This window comes from Hemicordylus capensis, chromosome 6, assembly GCF_027244095.1.
Source record: "Hemicordylus capensis ecotype Gifberg chromosome 6, rHemCap1.1.pri, whole genome shotgun sequence".
Lineage (NCBI taxonomy): Eukaryota > Metazoa > Chordata > Lepidosauria > Squamata > Cordylidae > Hemicordylus > Hemicordylus capensis.
Genome location: NC_069662.1, coordinates 162,352,989 through 162,371,441, shown reverse-complemented (window position 1 = coordinate 162,371,441; position 18,453 = coordinate 162,352,989). Strand labels below are relative to the sequence as shown.

At 44.9% G+C, this 18,453-nt stretch overlaps 1 protein-coding gene across 4 annotated transcripts in view; it reads left to right on the top strand.

Annotated features, from left to right (window-relative positions):
- CTDSPL (CTD small phosphatase like) overlaps nucleotides 1-15,727 on the top strand; it is a 97,759-nt gene extending 82,032 nt beyond the window's left edge. For 3 of the 4 annotated variants that reach the window (XM_053263828.1, XM_053263829.1, XM_053263826.1), the window contains 3 exons: nucleotides 1,383-1,475; nucleotides 10,644-10,829; nucleotides 12,633-15,727. In XM_053263828.1, the coding sequence (XP_053119803.1) occupies nucleotides 1,383-1,475; nucleotides 10,644-10,829; nucleotides 12,633-12,758 (405 nt within the window). In that variant the 3' untranslated portion in view covers nucleotides 12,759-15,727. Of the gene's footprint in view, nucleotides 1-1,382; nucleotides 1,476-10,643; nucleotides 10,830-11,744; nucleotides 11,839-12,632 lie in introns of all 4 variants that reach the window. The other variant, XR_008310193.1, reaches the window with a different exon arrangement.
- The last annotated feature ends 2,726 nt before the right edge of the window (nucleotides 15,728-18,453 follow it).

Sequence of the window (18,453 nt, the reverse complement as noted above, 5' to 3'; positions counted from 1 at the left end):
CACTGAACAGCTGACACTGCATCCCCACAAATCAGGTGAGAAGGCAACATAGGAATGCAATTGGGTGACAGTGTCTTCTGAATCCTCTGTAAAACTTCAGTGAATAGAGGATGTCTACTCCAGACTAAACAGCTAGTATGGAAGCCACCTTTACCTTCTCTCCCCCACTCAACATATTGTGTCTTAGAACTCGCCCTATGAGATGGGGCTAATGTTGGCCTGCCCTTGATCCATGTCAGTGGTGGTCATTAGGAGAGACCCTAGATGAAGTTCCTGGTGAAATGTAATTATTATATGCCTGGGCGATGGGAAATCAACATGGCGATGACAATCCACATGGCAAATGTAGCTGCTGCTGCTACTAATATAGATATTCTGCTTTTCAACAAAATTGGTTTACATTATAAATTAAAATAAGATGGTTCCCTGTCCCAAAGGGCTCACAGTCTAGAAGGAAATATAAGGTAGACACCAGCAGCAACCACTGGAAGGATGCTGTGCTCCAGCTGGTTAGGACTACTCCCCCTGCTAAACATAAGAGAATCACCATTTGAAAAGCTCCCTTTGCTCAGTTAGCAGGCTTGTAGACCTGACTACAAAGTCTCTGCAGCACAGAGATGTTTGACAAGTAAATCATAATGTAGCACTGAGATGCAACATCTAGCAACTAAGGAGGCAGAGAGGGTTTATTAGATGCCAAAGTAAAGCAGCAAAGAAAGGGGAAATAAAGTGCATTGTTAAACAGGAGGGCTTTCTGTGCGGTGATCTAAAACACATCATATGGAATAGTCTTCTTAGTCCATCCTTGCAGAGGTTCAGGAAGAACTTCCCGGGGGTGGTGGTCGGGGGAGAGAGATTTCAAAATCCTCTCCAGAGCAGTTGAAGTTTTTCTTTTCTTTTCATTTTGCAAACATGCCTTGTTAGGAGAAAGACATCTTGAAGGCTGTAATTTCATAGTGGGTTGGCTGATGTTGTTTCCCCAAATTACCTGAACCATTGGAGAATTTGTAAAAAGGCATCCCTTAAAATTATTTTTCAATTGGACTTGGCTTTGTTTTATAGAAGTTCAAGTTAAAAATTGGCCCACTGCTTTAAAAGTGAGAGACCAAATGCACAGTATCTGTCTTGTGATGCATGTTACTGTCCATTCTTCTGCTCTTGTTATCTGCCCTGTAAATATTTTAGGCTTACCTTCACCTACCCCCACTCCTCATGGTGCATAGTTTGTACTTGAGACTATCTGGAAGGTGTAGCATGATCATGATCTTTTGACATACCTTCTCTCAGTTGATTTAGGGGCGCAAGTTATAGCTATGCCACCGTATTTGTCACTAGTTGCTGAGATTCACCCAGTGTCCTTTCCCATCTTCCCTTTTTTCCAGGTGTATGTACTGAAACGACCACACGTGGATGAGTTCCTCCAGAGAATGGGAGAGCTCTTTGAATGTGTGCTTTTCACAGCCAGTCTAGCAAAGGTAAGTCACCACATCTCTAAGTATTTTCAGCTCCTTTCAGGTGCCATAAAATCAGCCAGAGCTGGCACATCTCCAGAGCAGCTGGTTCTATGGTGTTAGGGGGGGAAACTGTTCCCACTTGATAAAGATGGAGACATTCTTGGCTCTTGAGGAAGTTGTTCCTCAGAACTATGCAGCAACTGCCCAGCGCTTCAGAAGAGCCGTTGAGCGAAAAACGCAACTGCTTTATGAAACTGGCCCCAGAGCAGCTCTGAATGGATCAGGTGTGACCTGGATTTAAGTAGGTGACTGCGTGCGAATGTGTGTGATGCCTGAGTTATCTTTCAAGGAGCTTTTTCACTTGGGCTTTCTTTGCACTAATATCAAATAAGGATATTAAAACAATTATCTTAATCTCTCCCCTCTCCCTTCTTCTGCTTCTTTATCTGGCAGCATGTACTTTTCTCTGCTAGTGTGTGGGTAAGTTGTTTCCATGGTAACAATATCACATATGGGCTTGTCTCATAATATAGCCTCCATGTATTGCTCATGATGCCAATATGAACGGCTTTTTGGTTACCATGGTTATTGGCGGGCAGGGGGGGGAAGGAGGGGAATAAATAGCATATTACATAAAGTAGTATCTTCAAGCTGGGCACAGATAAAATGAATTTATTCGAATGCAGCAGCAGTGCAGCTGACTAATAGTTGAGACTTCAAGCAGTTAGGAGTGCTCAGCATCTTAACACAATGGCATTTATAAGCAGTGCTCATGAAGCTTGATAATGATACCCTTATATTGGGGTTGGGAATCAGTCTTTTGTGCCTGTTGTAGACCTAGTACTAGCGGATAGCAAGCTCCACTGTAGACCTAGCCCTGTGAGTCCTGTGGTGTTTCCAGTGATGTGTGTGTGATAGTGGTGGCTTTAGAAGTGCAACCAGCAGATAGCAGCAACAACACACCTTGATTGCCATCTGTCCGTCTTTATCAGAGAATGGAGTCACCGTTTTTTGATATCTTTATAACATGGGACAAATTGGTGGAGTGGGGGTTGCACCTACCAAGCTCCTGCTTTTGGCAGGAGCCACCACCACCACCACTCTATGTAACTACGCCACTCCTCATCCCCTCAGTCTTCATTGTCCGCCTTCAGGACACATGGACTTGCTAGCTCTACAGATAGTTTTAAAAAATGGAATTTCTATCTGTTCTCCTGCTGGTTTACTTACCCCCCACTTATTTAGTTTGATTTCTCTCGAGCAGTTGTGAATTTTGCTTTCCAGTTTTATTTACCTCAGTCTCCCCCCGCCCCCATTCCACCCCTTCATCAGATTGTGCTCCACTCCCGGATGGGACGGAGCTGGCCGACCCGAACTTTCTATGCCTGGCACAATTAGTTTTTAAAACCTTGTGACTTTGGGATCAAAGATCTCCTCTCCCAACACTCATACTGAGTTTCTGCTTTTGTCTGGGAGAATCCCACATAGTCAAGACCTGCCCACTCTGCCAAAAACTGACTACATGGGCTCACAAAAATAGGGCTTCTCGCTTCTGCGCAGGCCTGAAGGAACTAGCCCTCCGGTCCTTGGAGGTTTTAGCTCTGAAGCAATCCTTGAAAATGGCGGCTTCAGCAATGTTGGCGAGATCAGATTCTGCACCTCCGATTCTCCCGCGACAGAGTGGGGCTTTGGTACCACTTGTGCTGCCCTAAATATTGCTGTGACTCCCCTAAATATTGTTTGTATTCAGCTGAACGTGACTCCCCCTTTCGTCGGGATTGGCAGAATGAAGACCTGACTTCCAAACAGGCACGGCATATTTGTTGCTCTGATGGGGCATCATCACTATGAACCACGCCACCGGGAGAGCTCTTATGACAGAAGGCGTAGAGATTGGCAGAGTTATAAGTGTGCTAGCCCTTCCCATGCTTAAGGCATACCTCGCCCCCGTTCACCATCACAAGACTCGCAGGTCCGCCATTGTGATCGTACTCAGCCATTGGAGTGTGCAGAGGAGGTGGTACCTGTGCTGTCGTCCATACCTAAGGAGCCTGCCCCACTGCTGGTGGCGAGGGAACGGAACCTGGTGGATTGTGGATCCTCTTGATACTGACAGTGGTGGAAAAGATCCTAACTCTCTGGATTGTGACCTTAACATCTTCAGCTTCCTCCCCTTTGGACAATGATGCTGATTCCAAGACCATATCTCCTTCGGAAGATTTGAAACAGTATTCCACCTGTGTAGTATGCATCGGGTCTGCTTTAGGAATCAGCCTGGATGTACAACAAAAAGGGGACTTGGACCCATTATTTGGGTTGATGGACGCAGAAGCTAGATCTCCTGCCTCCTTACCCCTTAATCTGGCCCTCTTGGTTATGTGCAGCCACTGGAAGAAACCATCTATGTTATTGCAACCTAACAGGCATCTAGAGAACTTCTATAAGGTGCAAATACAAGAGGACACCACGGCTTTCTTAAAGAATCATCCAAAGCTGAACTCTATTGTTGTAAAGGCTTCGCTTAGTAAATCAAAAGGACATTTTTAGGAGAGGAGAGCTGGTCTTGTGGTAGCAAGCATGACTTGTCTCCTTAGCTAAGCAGGATCTACCCTGGTTGCATATGAATGGGAGACCACATGTGAGCACTGTAAGATATTCCCCTCAGGGGATGGAACTGCTCTGGGAAGAGCAGAAGGTTCCAAGTTCCCTCTCTGGTGGCATCTCCAAGATAGGGCTGAGAGAGATTCCTACCTGCAACCTTGGAGAAGCCGCTCCCAGTCTGTGCAGACAATACTGAGCTAGATAGACCAATGGTCTGACTCAGTATATGGTAGCTTCTTATGTTCCTATGACATAGTCAGACCAACCCTGGCAACAAGGAGGGTCAAAAGCTGGACTTCTTTGGGAGGAGACTTTATTCAGCTTCTACATTACATCTCCAGATCGCAAATTACCAGGCCTATAATGCCTGGTATAATCATTTTTTGTGGGAGAAGGTGGCACCTTTTTAGGATCTCTTGCCACAGGATAAACATGACCCAGCTAATTTTTTTCTGTGAGAGGTGTTTCAGGTGGCTAAGCAAGAACTTTACTCTGCACTGCACTTGGTAGAGTGTGCAGCAAAAATGATGGCTACATTGGTGGCTGTTTGGAGACATGCATGGTTGCAATCCTCTGGCTTACGAAGCTAGAGCAAGAATTGTTGACCTCCCATGTGAAGGCCTGTTTGCTGAGCAAACTGATGAGACTTTACCAAAGTACAAAAGTTAAGGAGCACTGCAATGTCCATGTCCTACCCCTCTAATATGAATAGGCCACAGAAACAGTCAAGATGGACCCCATACCCGCAACCTAGAACTACACCACACCACACTTTGGAGCATTCCTTTCACACTAACAAGTTCCAGCCACGCTATAAGCCTGGGTTTTGGGGAAATAAGCCCAACTACCAGAAACAGGGACCATCCACCTTTCAGAAAAAACAATGACAGGTGGAGCTTTCGAACACGTCTGGCCCCATTTGCAGTGGCCTAGGATGAAGTGACAATGGGCCAATTGTACACATAAGTTACACTTTGGAGTTTTCCCAAATGCTTCCTTCATCCAGAATAGTGACTACACCGTCAAACCCTGCTCTAGAGGAGGAAATATCTTCCCTCCTCAAAAAAGACACTGTGGAGCAGGACATCAACCTCAGGGACTTAAACAAATATCTGTTTTACAAAAGAGTCTGTGTGCTCTTGGTACCAACCATTATGACCTTGCTGGGCAAGGACATGTGGATGGTCTCTTTAGATATGAGATATGTATTACCACATCTCGATCAGACTGCAACACAGATGCTTCCTAAGATTTATGATAGGTGGATGCACCTACCAGTTCAAGGCCCTACCCTTCGGACTAACAATGGCCCCCAGGACGTGTCTCACTCCAGTAGTGGCCTTCCTGTAAGAACAGGGAATTCAAATAATGCCATATCTGGACAACTGGCTAATCGTGCTGAGTTCCTGGAGGGCCATGTTGGACTTGCTTCACATAACTATGGCTACTCTGGAGGCATTAGGTCTGCAGATCAACTTCAAGATGTCACAGCTCCTGCCAGTCAAAAGGATCCAATTCTTGGGACTTCTTTTCGACACTTGCCTGGAAAAGGTTTTCCTTCCACAGGACCGAATACGGACTATTGTAAGGCTAGCTACTGCCTTTGTGGCAGGCGGGCCACAGACGGTCAAGTCTGTGCAGCGACTCTTGGGAAATATGGCAGAAACAATGTTTGTGCTACCACATGGTGTTTTCCATCTGGACTGTCATGTGACTTTTCTGGATCATAGGGAGAAATCCCCTTGGGACATAAAGGACTGCCAGCAATTCCAGGTAGTTTATATGATTTCTGGCCTCCTTTGCTGTCCAATGTCCATTGAGTCGATGACCGTTCAATGTGCCCAACCCCTTTCTGATGCATCCGTCATCACCACAGCCAAGGGGAGAGGCAAACAAAAGGGAGCACCTAAAATGAGATGGCGTTTGCAGAACCACCACCTCACATTTCTGCACACTCTTGCAGGAGGATATAGCAGGATCTGCTTGGAGTCTCGAAGGAGATCGAAAACATATGTTCCCCCGAGCCATGCCTGCTTACCTGGAAGGTGGCCTTTTTTGTGGCCATTACTTCGGCCAGAAGGGTCTCAACCATTGAACTTTAAAAACTGTGTTTTTCCAGAGCCCGTCTTCTGATGCAGAACATAGGTTGCATCACCTAAATGTTCGGTGGGCCCTGGCCTTCTCTGTCCAAAGATCAGCAACCTGGAGGAAGACTTCTCCATGGTTCTTCTCATATGAAGGTCCAGGAAAGGGTCTGTAGGTTTCAGCACAATCGTCATCCCGCTGGATAATCTCCACCATTGAACTCTGTTACAAGTTGTCTGGAAAGCAATTGTCTGAAACTGTCAGGGTTCACTTGACTAGAACTATGGCGAAATCGGTTGCCTTTGACCTTTTCGGTGCCGTTTGACTTTATCTGTCAGGCCGCTACGTGAACATTGCCTCACTCTTTCATGCAACACTGTGCTCTTGATGCCAGGTCCTGCAGGGATGCTGTGTTTGGCAGAACTGTTTTGCAGTCTATTTTTGGCTGAATTGGTTGTCTATCCAAATAAAGAGTTCTTTCTGTTTAAATGTGTCTCTGGATTGTCAGTGTATAGATTCCCACCTCCATGGGTGGCAGCTTGTTATGCGCCCATTGGTGTAAAAGGGCAGAGACCACATCGAAGATCTACAGGTTGCTTACCTGTAACGTTCGTTCTTGTAGTGGTCATCTGTCCTTTTACATGCCCTCCTGTTCTCCCTGCTGGGGTCTGCTGAAGGTGGATTCCATGACTGAGGGGGATGAGGAATGACGTAGTTACATATAGTGGTTGGGGGGCAGGGTTCCCGCCGAAAGCAGGAAATTGAACTTGGTAGGTGCCGACGAGGTCTCTGCACAGGCGCAAAGCCCATTGGTATAAGACAAATAACCACTAGAAGAACCAAAGTTACAGGTAAGCAGCTTGTAGTTCTCTGCAAGTAGGCCGTAGACTGTGTGCCTCCCTAGTCATTGGAGGAGACTGTCTTGTTCACAACTGGAATTGGATGCACCACGTGCTGCTTTATGCAAAGTGATTGTGCCTGTTCCTGGTTAAAGCAAGCAAATTCTGTTGGATAAGTTCAGCAGGGTGCTAGCTGACACAGGGGCAAGCTTGGATAATAACCACTTTTCTTGACATCAGTTACCCTCAGAGATTGCAGTTAAAGTTGCCGTGAAATAGTCCTGCATTCAGTCACACATGGCCAGGATTGTGATGCCTGCTTTTCATTTCTAGACACAAACATTCATCCCCTGGAAATAATTTACATGGGTCAGGGAGAGAAGCTGCATCACCTTCAGTGTTTTCAGGGGAGAAAACAGAACTGGTTTAATAGGCATTGCAATGAGTGCTGGGGAGTGATGTCACCACAGTGTGTGTGTGGACTGCCTTCCACATCTTCTTCCAGTATGGAGGTGGGGCTTCTGTGCATCAGGAGACAAAGGCTGGCTTCCCAGATGGCAAAGCAGCACTCAGTTATCCCCTGCTAACTGAGCAAAGAGGCACCTTTTCAAAGTGGTGATTCTCTTTATTGAGCAGGGGGAGAGCAACTGGCCCTAACCACCCCCAGCACAGCACCCCTCCAGTGACTGTTGCTGGTTTCTGCCTTATGCTTCTTTTTTAGATTGTGAGCCCTTTGGGGACATGGAACCAGTTGGTTGGTTGGTTGGTTGGTTTGTAAACTGCTTTGGGAACTTTTGTTGAAAAGTGGTATATAAATATTTATTGTACTTGTATTCTGTGAGCTGAGGCAAGGGCTCCCAACTATGGGTCTTCAGATGATGGTGGACTTACAACTCGTATCAGCCTTCAGGCATTTTAACATTGTGGCTGGGCCTGATGGGGTTGTCGTCCAATGACATCTGGGGACCCAAGGTTTGAGAACCCCTAGGCAAAGAGATAGGATTGCTTTGGACTAAAAAATGGATCATGACATGTAACTCGTATACGGTTGTTTTGCCACCAGTTTCTCAATTTGTCTGACTCCAGAATGGCTGGAGTAGGCTTTTGCCTACGAACACTTAGATTTTAAAATCTATTTGATATGTTCTCCTTTAGGAAGGGCTTTAACTGTGGTGTTGAGTGTTTAATGTTACTTTGAGTTTACTGTGATGAAACTCTCTTGGAGAGCCAAGTGTTGGGCCAATCAAGTGTGATATAAATATTTAAAATACATGTTAAATAGCTGTTTGGAAGGCCCCTAGCAATAGAAATATCAGACTACCTGCTTCTTTGCAGACCACACCATAGGTGTGTGGGTGCAGTGGTGCAAATTTAGTATTCTGTTTAGAGTAGAAATGGACCTAGCATTGCCACCCAAAAACCTGTCCTCAATGCAACCCTTGAATAGAGAACTCTGGGAACAGGCTCTGGACACCTTACTTCATTCACCTTATCTTCATCCATCACCTTAAGCATTCTCTCTCTCCCCTAGTGATGGTACATGGGAACCTACCTTATGCAGAAACAGGCAGTTGGTCCATCTAGCCCAGTACTAGACTTACTGACACTACAGACAGCAGCTCTCCGAGGTTTCATCCCTTCCCTAGCTGGAAGATGCCAGGAAATGAACCTGAGACCACTTTTCATACAAAGCAGGTGCTCTGCTATTGAGCTGTGGTTCCATCCCCTAAGGGGAGTATCTTACAGAGGACAGTGCTCATGTGTAGTCACCTATCCAAATGCAAGCAAATTGATACTCTGCTTAGCAAAGGAGGCAGTCCATGCTCACTACCACAAGACCAGCTCTCCACTGCCTCAGAACTCCTTATTGCTACTTAGGCTCACATAAGGGTTTGGAATGTTGACCCCTCTCATGCCCTATCTCAAACTTTTTAAAAAATGTGCCTTGTTTTCTAAAGCAATTTGCCATGTGGCATTGTGTGGAGCTCATGTAGAAACTCCCTCACAATGCCCCAGGACAAACTGTTTTTGAACCCTTGGTGGGTTTTTTGTCTTCTTTTTCCCCCTCTGTTAAACTTTGAGATACGACTGTCATAAAATTCCACAGCTCTACTGCAAGCCCTTGTATGAGCCTAAGTAGCTCACTGGATCCTAGCCAATCCTGGAGTTAATTCAACAAACATTAAGTAATGGTTCTGATATACATTATTTCTCTCTGTGGTTGTGCTTGTGCAATAAGAGAGAAGGAACTGTCTGATATGGAGTCAGATTACTGGTCCATCTCGCCCACTATGGTCTGCTTGGACTGATGGAGGATCTCCAGAGCAGAGTCTTTCTGCTGGACTGGGAGATGCTGGGAGCTGGACCTACAGAATGTGCTTTCGGCATTGTCCCCCTACCCCCACATCCCTTCAAGAAATACTTGTGGAAGATGTTACTAGACAGGCACTCTTTCATTTCTGTTTCTGGGTCTTCGGAAAAATCCACTTGCGTTGACAGTCTGTAACTGTTTTCTTCTGTGCTCCTCTATGAAACTGTAACAATGAAGTTAAAACATCATGCCATTAAAAATGGAGTTGGAAACTTACGCTTTCATCTTGAGCCTCCTTGGTAATCCAACATGGTACTTAGATATGCTTAAATGGGCCAGACGGAGAGATCTTTCAAAAGCAAATTTCAGATACTTGCCTACCGCTTGAACTGTGCTGAGGCATCTTGCATTCAAACACACACACCCAGTAACAGCGTTCCCCCCCCCCCCCATTTGTTTAGCTGGTCAGGCTGAGGCAAAACAAGTACCCTGAATTATTGTTCAGCTTGTAACACAAGTTGAGGTGTGTGATTATTTTACTCCTTTGTGTGCCTTTTTCTTCTTGGTGCTTTCTGCAGTCATACATCCCAATCCTCTGCTGAAGAGGATCACATTGCTGGAGGTCTGTGTAATACCTGTAGAACTGTACAGGAAGGGGTTTGTCCTTCACACTTGGCTTCATGCACCAGAGCCTTTCATGGGGGAAGAAGCAGGAGTCTCTCTTGTTCTTGTCAAAACTGTAAAAGCTTCTGTATATTATAGGAACATAGGAAGTTGCCATATACCAAGTCGGTCCATCTGGCTCCGTATTGTCTACACCAGGGGTTCTCAGCATTGGGTCCCCGGATGGTATTGGACCTCAGCTCCCATAATTCCCAACCACAAGCCACTGGGGCAGAGGATTATGGGAGTTGAAGTCCAATAACATCTGGGGACCCAATGTTGAGAACCCCTGGTCTTCACAGACTGGAATGGCTTCTCCAAGGCTGCAGGCAGGAGTCTCTCTCAGCCGTATCTGGAGATTCCAGGGAAGGAACTTGCTGGATGCAAGCATGCAGATGCTTTTCCCAGGGTGGCCCCATCCCCTAAGGGGAATATTTTACAGTGCACACACATGGAGTCTCCCATTCAAATGCAAACCAAGGCAGATCCTCTTTAGAAAAAGGGACAATTAATGCATGCTACCACAAGACCAGCTCTCCTCTTATGGCTTGTGCAAGGACTTAACACTTATTATAGTCTGTAATTCAGTTTTTGGTCCATTAATATCTACATCGACAAGGTGTATTTAAATTTCACAGGACAGTATACAGGATGCAGTGTCTTAATCCTTTTAAACATCTTTCATCCAAGTATGCAGACCCAGTGGCGGACTTGTTGGATCGCTGGGGTGTGTTCAGGGCACGACTCTTCAGAGAATCCTGCGTTTTCCACAGAGGAAATTACGTGAAGGATCTAAGCCGACTGGGGCGAGAGTTGAGCAAAGTTATAATAGTGGATAACTCCCCTGCGTCTTACATCTTCCATCCTGAAAATGCAGTAAGTAGTTGTAAATGCAATAAATTGAGTAATTCTCTGGATGTGTGTATTCAGGCATTTGTCTGCCTTCTAAAATACACAGTTTGTACATACTTCTGCAAGATGTAGCTATTTACATCAAGACTGAAGAGTAAGCGGCAGAAAATGCTTACTTGTTAAGAGGCAAGGATAGGTCAGCTCCTTAGAATGTCTCCGCAAAATGTTCATGCAATTTTCTTCTAAACTTGTCTTCAAGAAGCCAGGATGGTGACCAGAGGAATGGATTTTGTCCTGGATTTTCAATACAGGCATATTTGATCAGCACTGATAAGGCCCAAACCAGACCAGAGGCAGAAGACCGTGGGTGGATCTCACAAAGTTTCCTTTAAGATTTTTTATTTTTTTAATGCAGTGTCAGGGGGTGAATTGGGTCTGTACTGTGGTGCTGGGAGGAGGCATTCCACAGTGGACATGTGTTTGGGGCCAAGTGTGTTGCCACTAACTTCAGGGTTTTGTGTCCATAAATAATGTTTAAACCAAGCTGGTAGTGGTGGACATGTCATGCTTGCTGAACTGAATCTGCAGTTTGAGAGCAGGCATGTTGTCCTATGGCAGTGGCTCTCCAGGGTTTCAGATCGGCGTTTCCTAGCCTCCCTGGAGATGCTGCCAGGGTTGCACCTGGGACCTTCTGCATGCAAAGCAGATGCTCTGCCCCGAGCTGTGGCAGCCCCTGGGTCTTGCACACAGCCACATCTCTGGGAAGAGGGGAAGCGTGCTCCTTGCCTTTTTCAGCAGCCTGGTTGCCAGTCACCAAGCCCAGTCTTCCATGGTGCCTGGCTTTTTGCACTCCTGCTTGTGTAAGAACTGGAAGTGTATGCATGGAATTCTTAGTGGTATGATAGGTGTTTAGTCTTCCAAACATTCTTCCCTTGTCAGATTTAGAAACCATGTTGCCTTAAGGAAAGCTGGGATTTTCAGAGTTGTGCAGAAATTGTTCCAGTGCTAGAACATCCTGTCGACCTTACATAAGGTACCAAATGCTCCACAGACACAATATGGATTCATACCAAATGGTTAGTTCTTGGAGCTGCAAGTGGAAGCTCATGAGTGGGGGGAGAAATGAAGCTTCTCACAGCCTTGTACTTGGCTGTACATGTTGAAGAGAACTAGCAGCCATGTATTGCTACCTCTCTTCACATTAACCTTTTCCTGCTCCCTCAGGTGCAAGTGCAGGCAGGATGCTTGCCATGAGATCCACACCCTCCACCATGGTACAGATGGACACACTTTCACTGCCCCTATTCTCATGCCAGAGATCACTGCCTGCACTGCCCACCTTAATGTAGAAGAGTCAGCTGTACTAATTTATTCTGCAATAGCACATCCTCCACTATTTCACCTTGATATTTTCTTAATGAAAGGCAGGGCATAAGTTTAACAATCAATCAGTCAATCAATATTTGTCAGCCAAAGTAGTCGGTTGGCGAAAGATGTATTAGAAAAACATGGCTGGCTGACAATATACTCTCCCTGTTCAAAATACATTTCAGCGGCTGCATTGTACAAAATGACAGGCAGTGCACTGCCTGGTGTTTTGATGCAGAGGCACTCCAGACGAGAGAACGGCCACTCCTCACTCAGAGGTGTCACTTGTACAGACTCGAAGCTTAAACCCTGAAGAACAGGAGTTCTTTGCCTCCGAAAGGCAAGCCAGAGACAAAAATGGGTCAGCAGATGCCAGAAAATGGGGCAGCTTGAGTGAGTGTGTTGAATGAGAAAAGACATTCTCCTTCATAGCAAGTTCCTTTGTCTTTTCGTTTCTAGGTGCCTGTGCAGTCCTGGTTTGATGACATGACGGACACAGAGTTGTTGGACCTTATTCCTTTCTTTGAAGGACTAAGCACAGAGGAAGAGGTTTACACGATGCTTCATAAACTCTGCAACAGGTAGCCCTTCAGGCCCCAGTCGCTGCTTCCCTGCTGCAGCCGCTGTGGATCGTGTGCCGTCTTCAGAGTCTTACGCAGCCTTGCAAAAGAGGCCGCTCTGGTCTGAGCTGTACTCCTCTTGATCTTCCTCTTAATGCTGTACATGAAGGACAATCATGAATGGATGCTCCTAAATCATGGGAATACTGATGCCGTCAGGTGATGAGACTACTTTTTAAAAAAAGAAATTTAAAAAGAAGCTATTTTGAATGGGACTGTTTTAATGAATTTCATAAAAGGACATATTTTACAGGATCAGCTTTTTTCTTAAGAACATGCCAAAAAAAATTAAAAAAATCAGAAGCTTGATGTTACTTCAGCGAGTCAACTTGCCCCCTTCCCTGCCTGCCCCGCCGTGTTTTGCCCCTCTCCACCCTGCTTATAGAGCAGTTGACCTGTCTCTGAACTTTCTTTCTTCCATAATGAAGTGCCTTTTTGAATGTTATTTTAAGATTTTTTTAAAAAATCATTTTTGTATAAGGCGTATTTCCAGACATCTTTTAGTCTTGTATTGTTTAAATGCTTTAAGAAGAAGAAAAATTGGAGATCTTTTATAGAGCACTGTAATATATGGAAACAAAGGAAAAAGTTGAAACAGGTGATAGATTTCTGTCTCCATGATAACACTTGAGTTGTATTAGCTACGTTTTTGTCATGCCTGAAAAGCTCATGATTTACATGAGGAGGAAACGATTGGGGTTACCTATAGGTTGGTGACACAACTGTCTCACTCGTTTGGGTCCTGTTTAGAATATATCTGCAGGTTTTGGCTGAATATGGAGAAACAGATTGATGGCCACTCAGTGGCAAGCAGTTCTTCAGCACATTCAGGAGGTTCCTTTACTGTCTCTAACGCACAACTACCAAGTGTTTCTGATGGTGACGAGATGCCAAGTGGAGGGCAATGGGTCTATTTATTAATCTTGAATTCCTTCCTGACATAAAGACACGTTGCTAGGTAAGCAAGATGCATATAGAGTTGTTCAGGAGTGCAGGCCCAAACCCCAATGAATGACATGCGAGAGAACACACAAATCCAGCGCTCATTCCAGTCCATGGGGCATGTGCAGGAGACAGTTCCTGACCTTTGTGGGGCCCTGTGTGTATTTGTGGTTCTTACCTGCTGCTACTGAAGGTTCACCAAATGGAGCTGATCCCCAGCTGTTATACTGTTCTTTGCCACTGTGCCTGTGCTACTGAAGCCTCCATTGTAAGCTGCAAAACATGGGCAATAAATGAAGTGCTAGTCTTGTGGAGCCCTCCTAAGATAAATAAATTGCACATCTAGAGTAGCTCAGTCAAATGTGACCTGCAAATTTAATTTTTAAAAATTAGAGTTGTGCTCCCCATTCTCAGTGCTTCATTGTAGGTTTCTTTTCCCTACTTTTACGATCTCCCTTAAAATATCTGGAATGGTAATTCCAGGCTTCCTCCTGTTGCTGAAAACCTGTTAGCATCTATCAGATCAGACTTGGGATTCAGCCTGAAGAGCCGAGATGATTAGAATTGAAGTTCCCTTTGTAAAAATTATTGGAACTGCCCAAGTGTTAAAATTAGAGCCGGTGTTAAGATGATACAATTGTTCTCAATTTCTTGGGCTTTCATGCATTTTATAATCCCTCCCTTTTACCTCACCATTTGCTTGAGATAAAGAATGTTAGCCTTGTCTTAAAGGCATGTATTGGACACATCACAAATTCTCTCTCCATCATTCATTTCCTTCTTGAATTTGAAGCTAAAACGGGGCACCCACAACAGCACAATCCCTCCTTAATCATGTTTTTCCCACTCCCACCCACCTCAGGTCACTTTTTCTCTGCACCAACCAAAATCTGTAGTTGCCCAAATCAGCCATAATGGACAGGAATTGTCCAAAATTATTTTGGTGCTTTATCCAGCAAACGGTCAAATGCCAAAATGGCTTGTAGTCACTACTTGCCTTCACCCAGGCACAGCTAGTAGGAGCCACAAGATGTCGAGATGAACTCATAGTCCTCGGCTAAAATCATATAATAAGCAGCTTTACCCATTTTCTCATAAGAAAGGCAGGCCAGCCTCCCCAGGCATGGAATAGGTTATCACAGGCACAGTAGAACACAGACTTGTCACCCATCGTTCAATTTTGCGCCATATTTGCAGAGCTTTTGCAGAGAAGGCGCCTTAGAAGCAGTGCAGTCTTGCCCATCCTGCACATGGTCATTGCCTCATTTGTCTACCAGAGGACATTACCCGAGTGTGGTGTGTTCTGTTTGCCAAGAGTCAGGCAACCTAAAGAACCAACTTTTTTTTTTTTCAGTTTTGTGAACGTATGGATTCTGGTTAGTCCATTAAGTTTAGCTTCAATCAAAGTGTTCTTTGGTTCTGTATTTGAATTCAGAATAATGAAACAGATGTACTGCCAAAGCATGTTCTCGGAGCAGTATTTTTCAACTGTACTTCGGGCCTTCTGAGCCTCAGAATACAGTCTGCAGGGAGAGTATTCAGGTTGTAGTGAGGGCAAGTATGATGGGAATGGTTGGAGTTAAAGAGCGAGAAGGCAGGTGGGTCTCACTTGCATTGAACTTCACCATCTTCCAGCTATGGCTTGCCGTCATTTTGCCCTTTCTAGTGCGACGTGACCTTCTGACAGTTTTAAGCGATCTGTTGTACATAATGCAAACCATTCTCATTTGATGTTCACTTTTTATAAAATCAGCAATTTTATCTCTAACCAGTTGCCTTAAATGTCTGTGAATGAATGTTAATATTAAGTGTCTTGTAACATTTTGAAAGCCACATCCAATAGACAACTGAACTTCTGGGTTGGTTCGTTTTCCAAAAAGTTTAATGAACTACTTTGCTAAATAACTCTGGGATTTTGAAATCTGCTAAGTTCTTGAAAAATATTTGTTTTGTTGGAATCATCTTATGTTACCTTAAAGACTAACAAATTGATTGTGGTGCATTCTTTCATAGGTCAATGTTCATTGCATCAGATGTGTAAGTGGTTAATGGGAGCTGGACCTTAGTGGCAGGAATGCTTGGCTGGTAATAACTTAGATCTGTTGCTTGGTATTTGTGTATGTTATGGAAACTGGTATGTGTTCAAGACAGGGATCTACAAATCCACTTGCCAGCTCGCCAGTGGTGAATGCACCCAGCCCTCTGGCAAGCTGGACACCCAGCACCACACAGATCTCCCCAGAGGTCTCATTTCCAGGGCCACTTCTGAGAAGCTAAGAAACAGCAGGAATCCCTTCTGAGCAGTAGGAAGGGACTCTCACGGTTTCTTACCATCTCCGTCTCCAGTGCAAATGACATAAGACCTGCATCTCTTCTAAGTCCTCTGCCTGTGTGTCAGGAAAGGATCTGAAGGGTGCCAAAAGTAATGGCATGGCTAGTAAGCTAAGCCTGGGTTTGTGGATCCCTGGTTTGTCTAAGAGCCAACTGGGGAACAGGAGGAATACAACTAAGGTACACTTTCATGTGCCATTGGCTGCTGCTTAAATGGTGGCATAAGCCAGGATGCTTTTGCCTTCCCTAATATACAGCTCTGAAGCAGGGCTTTGCTGCAGACTACAGCCCATCGATGTATTTGCTTCCTGTGATATCGCACCATGTCACACTGTGTGTTGGGCTTAGCCAAAGGCTGTTGGTCCCCCATCAGAACAAGGACTGGCAGGCCATCTTCCTCAGAAGAGGGACAACTATTGGCCCTCAAGGTATTTTGCATAATGATCCAATTTTGACCCGAAGTTATGCAACCACCATATTGCAAGCACTAGAATGCCAGAGTCCACTTTATTCTGTCCGATGAGATCTTGTTCGTTTGTTCCACCTTGTGTTTTAACAGATTATGTAGTTCTATTTCCTAAGGCCTCAACAGTGAACTTCAATATTTCTTAAAACCACATGGCAGTTTACTTATGTATGCTTCTTTAAACTGTGGTCGCTTAAACATTGCCTGACCTGAAGTTCTGTTGTCAGTTGTATGTTGGGTTTCTCGGGGGCAGGGTGGTTAAAATGGAAACAAACTGGTCCGTGGGCGTAGGACCCACACATGGAGGATGCCTGTAGGCTCAGTAGGGCCCTGTTTGTGCCCCTCTCCTCCAGCTGTACACACATAGGTAGTGGGAGGGAGAATGGGAGGAACCACGCATCCCAGGCAGCTTTCCCTTGTGCTGCAAAAACGGTTATGTGTGCTCTGGGCTGCAGACAGCTGGCCTGAGCAGAAAAAGAGGGCTGGATAAATCCTTGTGCTGCCTGCATGCACCTGTAGGTAGAGGGAGCAGGGAAAGCAGAGCTGTACTGAGGCATGCCCTCCACTCCTGCCTGTGGGCTTCCCAGTGGCATCTGGTGGGCCATTGTGGGAAACAGGATGCTGGACTAGATGGGCCTCCTTGGGCCTGATCCAGCAGGGCTGTTCTTATGTACAGGAGTCTTCTGTGCCATAGCCTGTGCCGCTGGAGACTGGACTGCGCCCAGTGCAACCTGCCTGTCTAAGTAATCTGTTTTTAACTGTGAAGCAGAATGCCTTGAATACAAGAAAAATCCCACACATGTAACCCAGCTGAAATGGGTGGACTAGGGCTGTGCCCAGAATATTTTTGTCAAAATAATGTGTAGGTATCAGAAAGAAAGACTTCAACGAAGATGTAACTGCTGTGGCTCTTTTGGATAACTTGAAAGAGTAACTGTTTCCTCATGTTTCACCGTTCCATTGTAAATTTTTTTTTTTAACCATCAAAGATTTTACGTTACTGAAGCTTGCCACTTCAGAGTTTCCATTTAGACTTTGCGCAGCCTCTGTCACTACATTATTTATGGATTAGGATGGTTTGAGAACAATAACCTCTCAGAGACCCTGACTTGTATTAGGAGTTGCAGTCTGGAAATGTTGATGTAAAAATCTGTAGTCTCTATTTTCCAACACAAAAAATGCTCTATAGGTTTTTTGAAGAAACCAATAAAACACAGAACCGCACAGCCCTATTGTAAAACCAGTGCTTTTGCCTCTGATTTCACAGGTGCTGATATTCCTTTGGAAAGGCAGTTAGGGTTGGGACAGGCGTTCTCAAACCTGGACCCTTAGATGTTGCTAGACTACAATTTCCATGATGGCTTCTGGTGGGGGGTGATGGGAGTTGTAGTCCAGCAACATCTGGGGGCCCATGTTTGAGAATGCCTTGGTTAAAGAATTACTTGAAATCTTCTAGATAATGCAAAAAAGAGCTATTTTTCCTCCCACTTTATATTATAAATAAAAAGAGAGAGTGCAAAATTGGATTGCTGGCAAATTTGAAATATGGAATAAGCAATGGGTGAATTGCTTGTTAATATAATAAAGGAAATGTTTACATTTTTTCATGCGTTGAACAATTCCGCAGTACTTGAGAAACAAGATGCGAATGCCATGTGAGTGTTCTGGGGGAAGCAGGAGTGGAGTGCTGTCAGTCAGGAATGGAATGGTTTCTTTACTGTCACAAATAAAAGGCTTTTAAAAAATAATTTAGACACTTGTGCATGTAATACTTCGGCGGGTGGGAGGCTGTTTTAGTTGCAAACTGTTTTCCAGTTAAAATGGTGGGACCAGGTCGCATTGATTGTACCCTGCATCATTCCTGTGGGCTGCAAGTGGGGTTTTCTTGAGGATTCTGCCTTCTGCTTATTACCATTGTTCA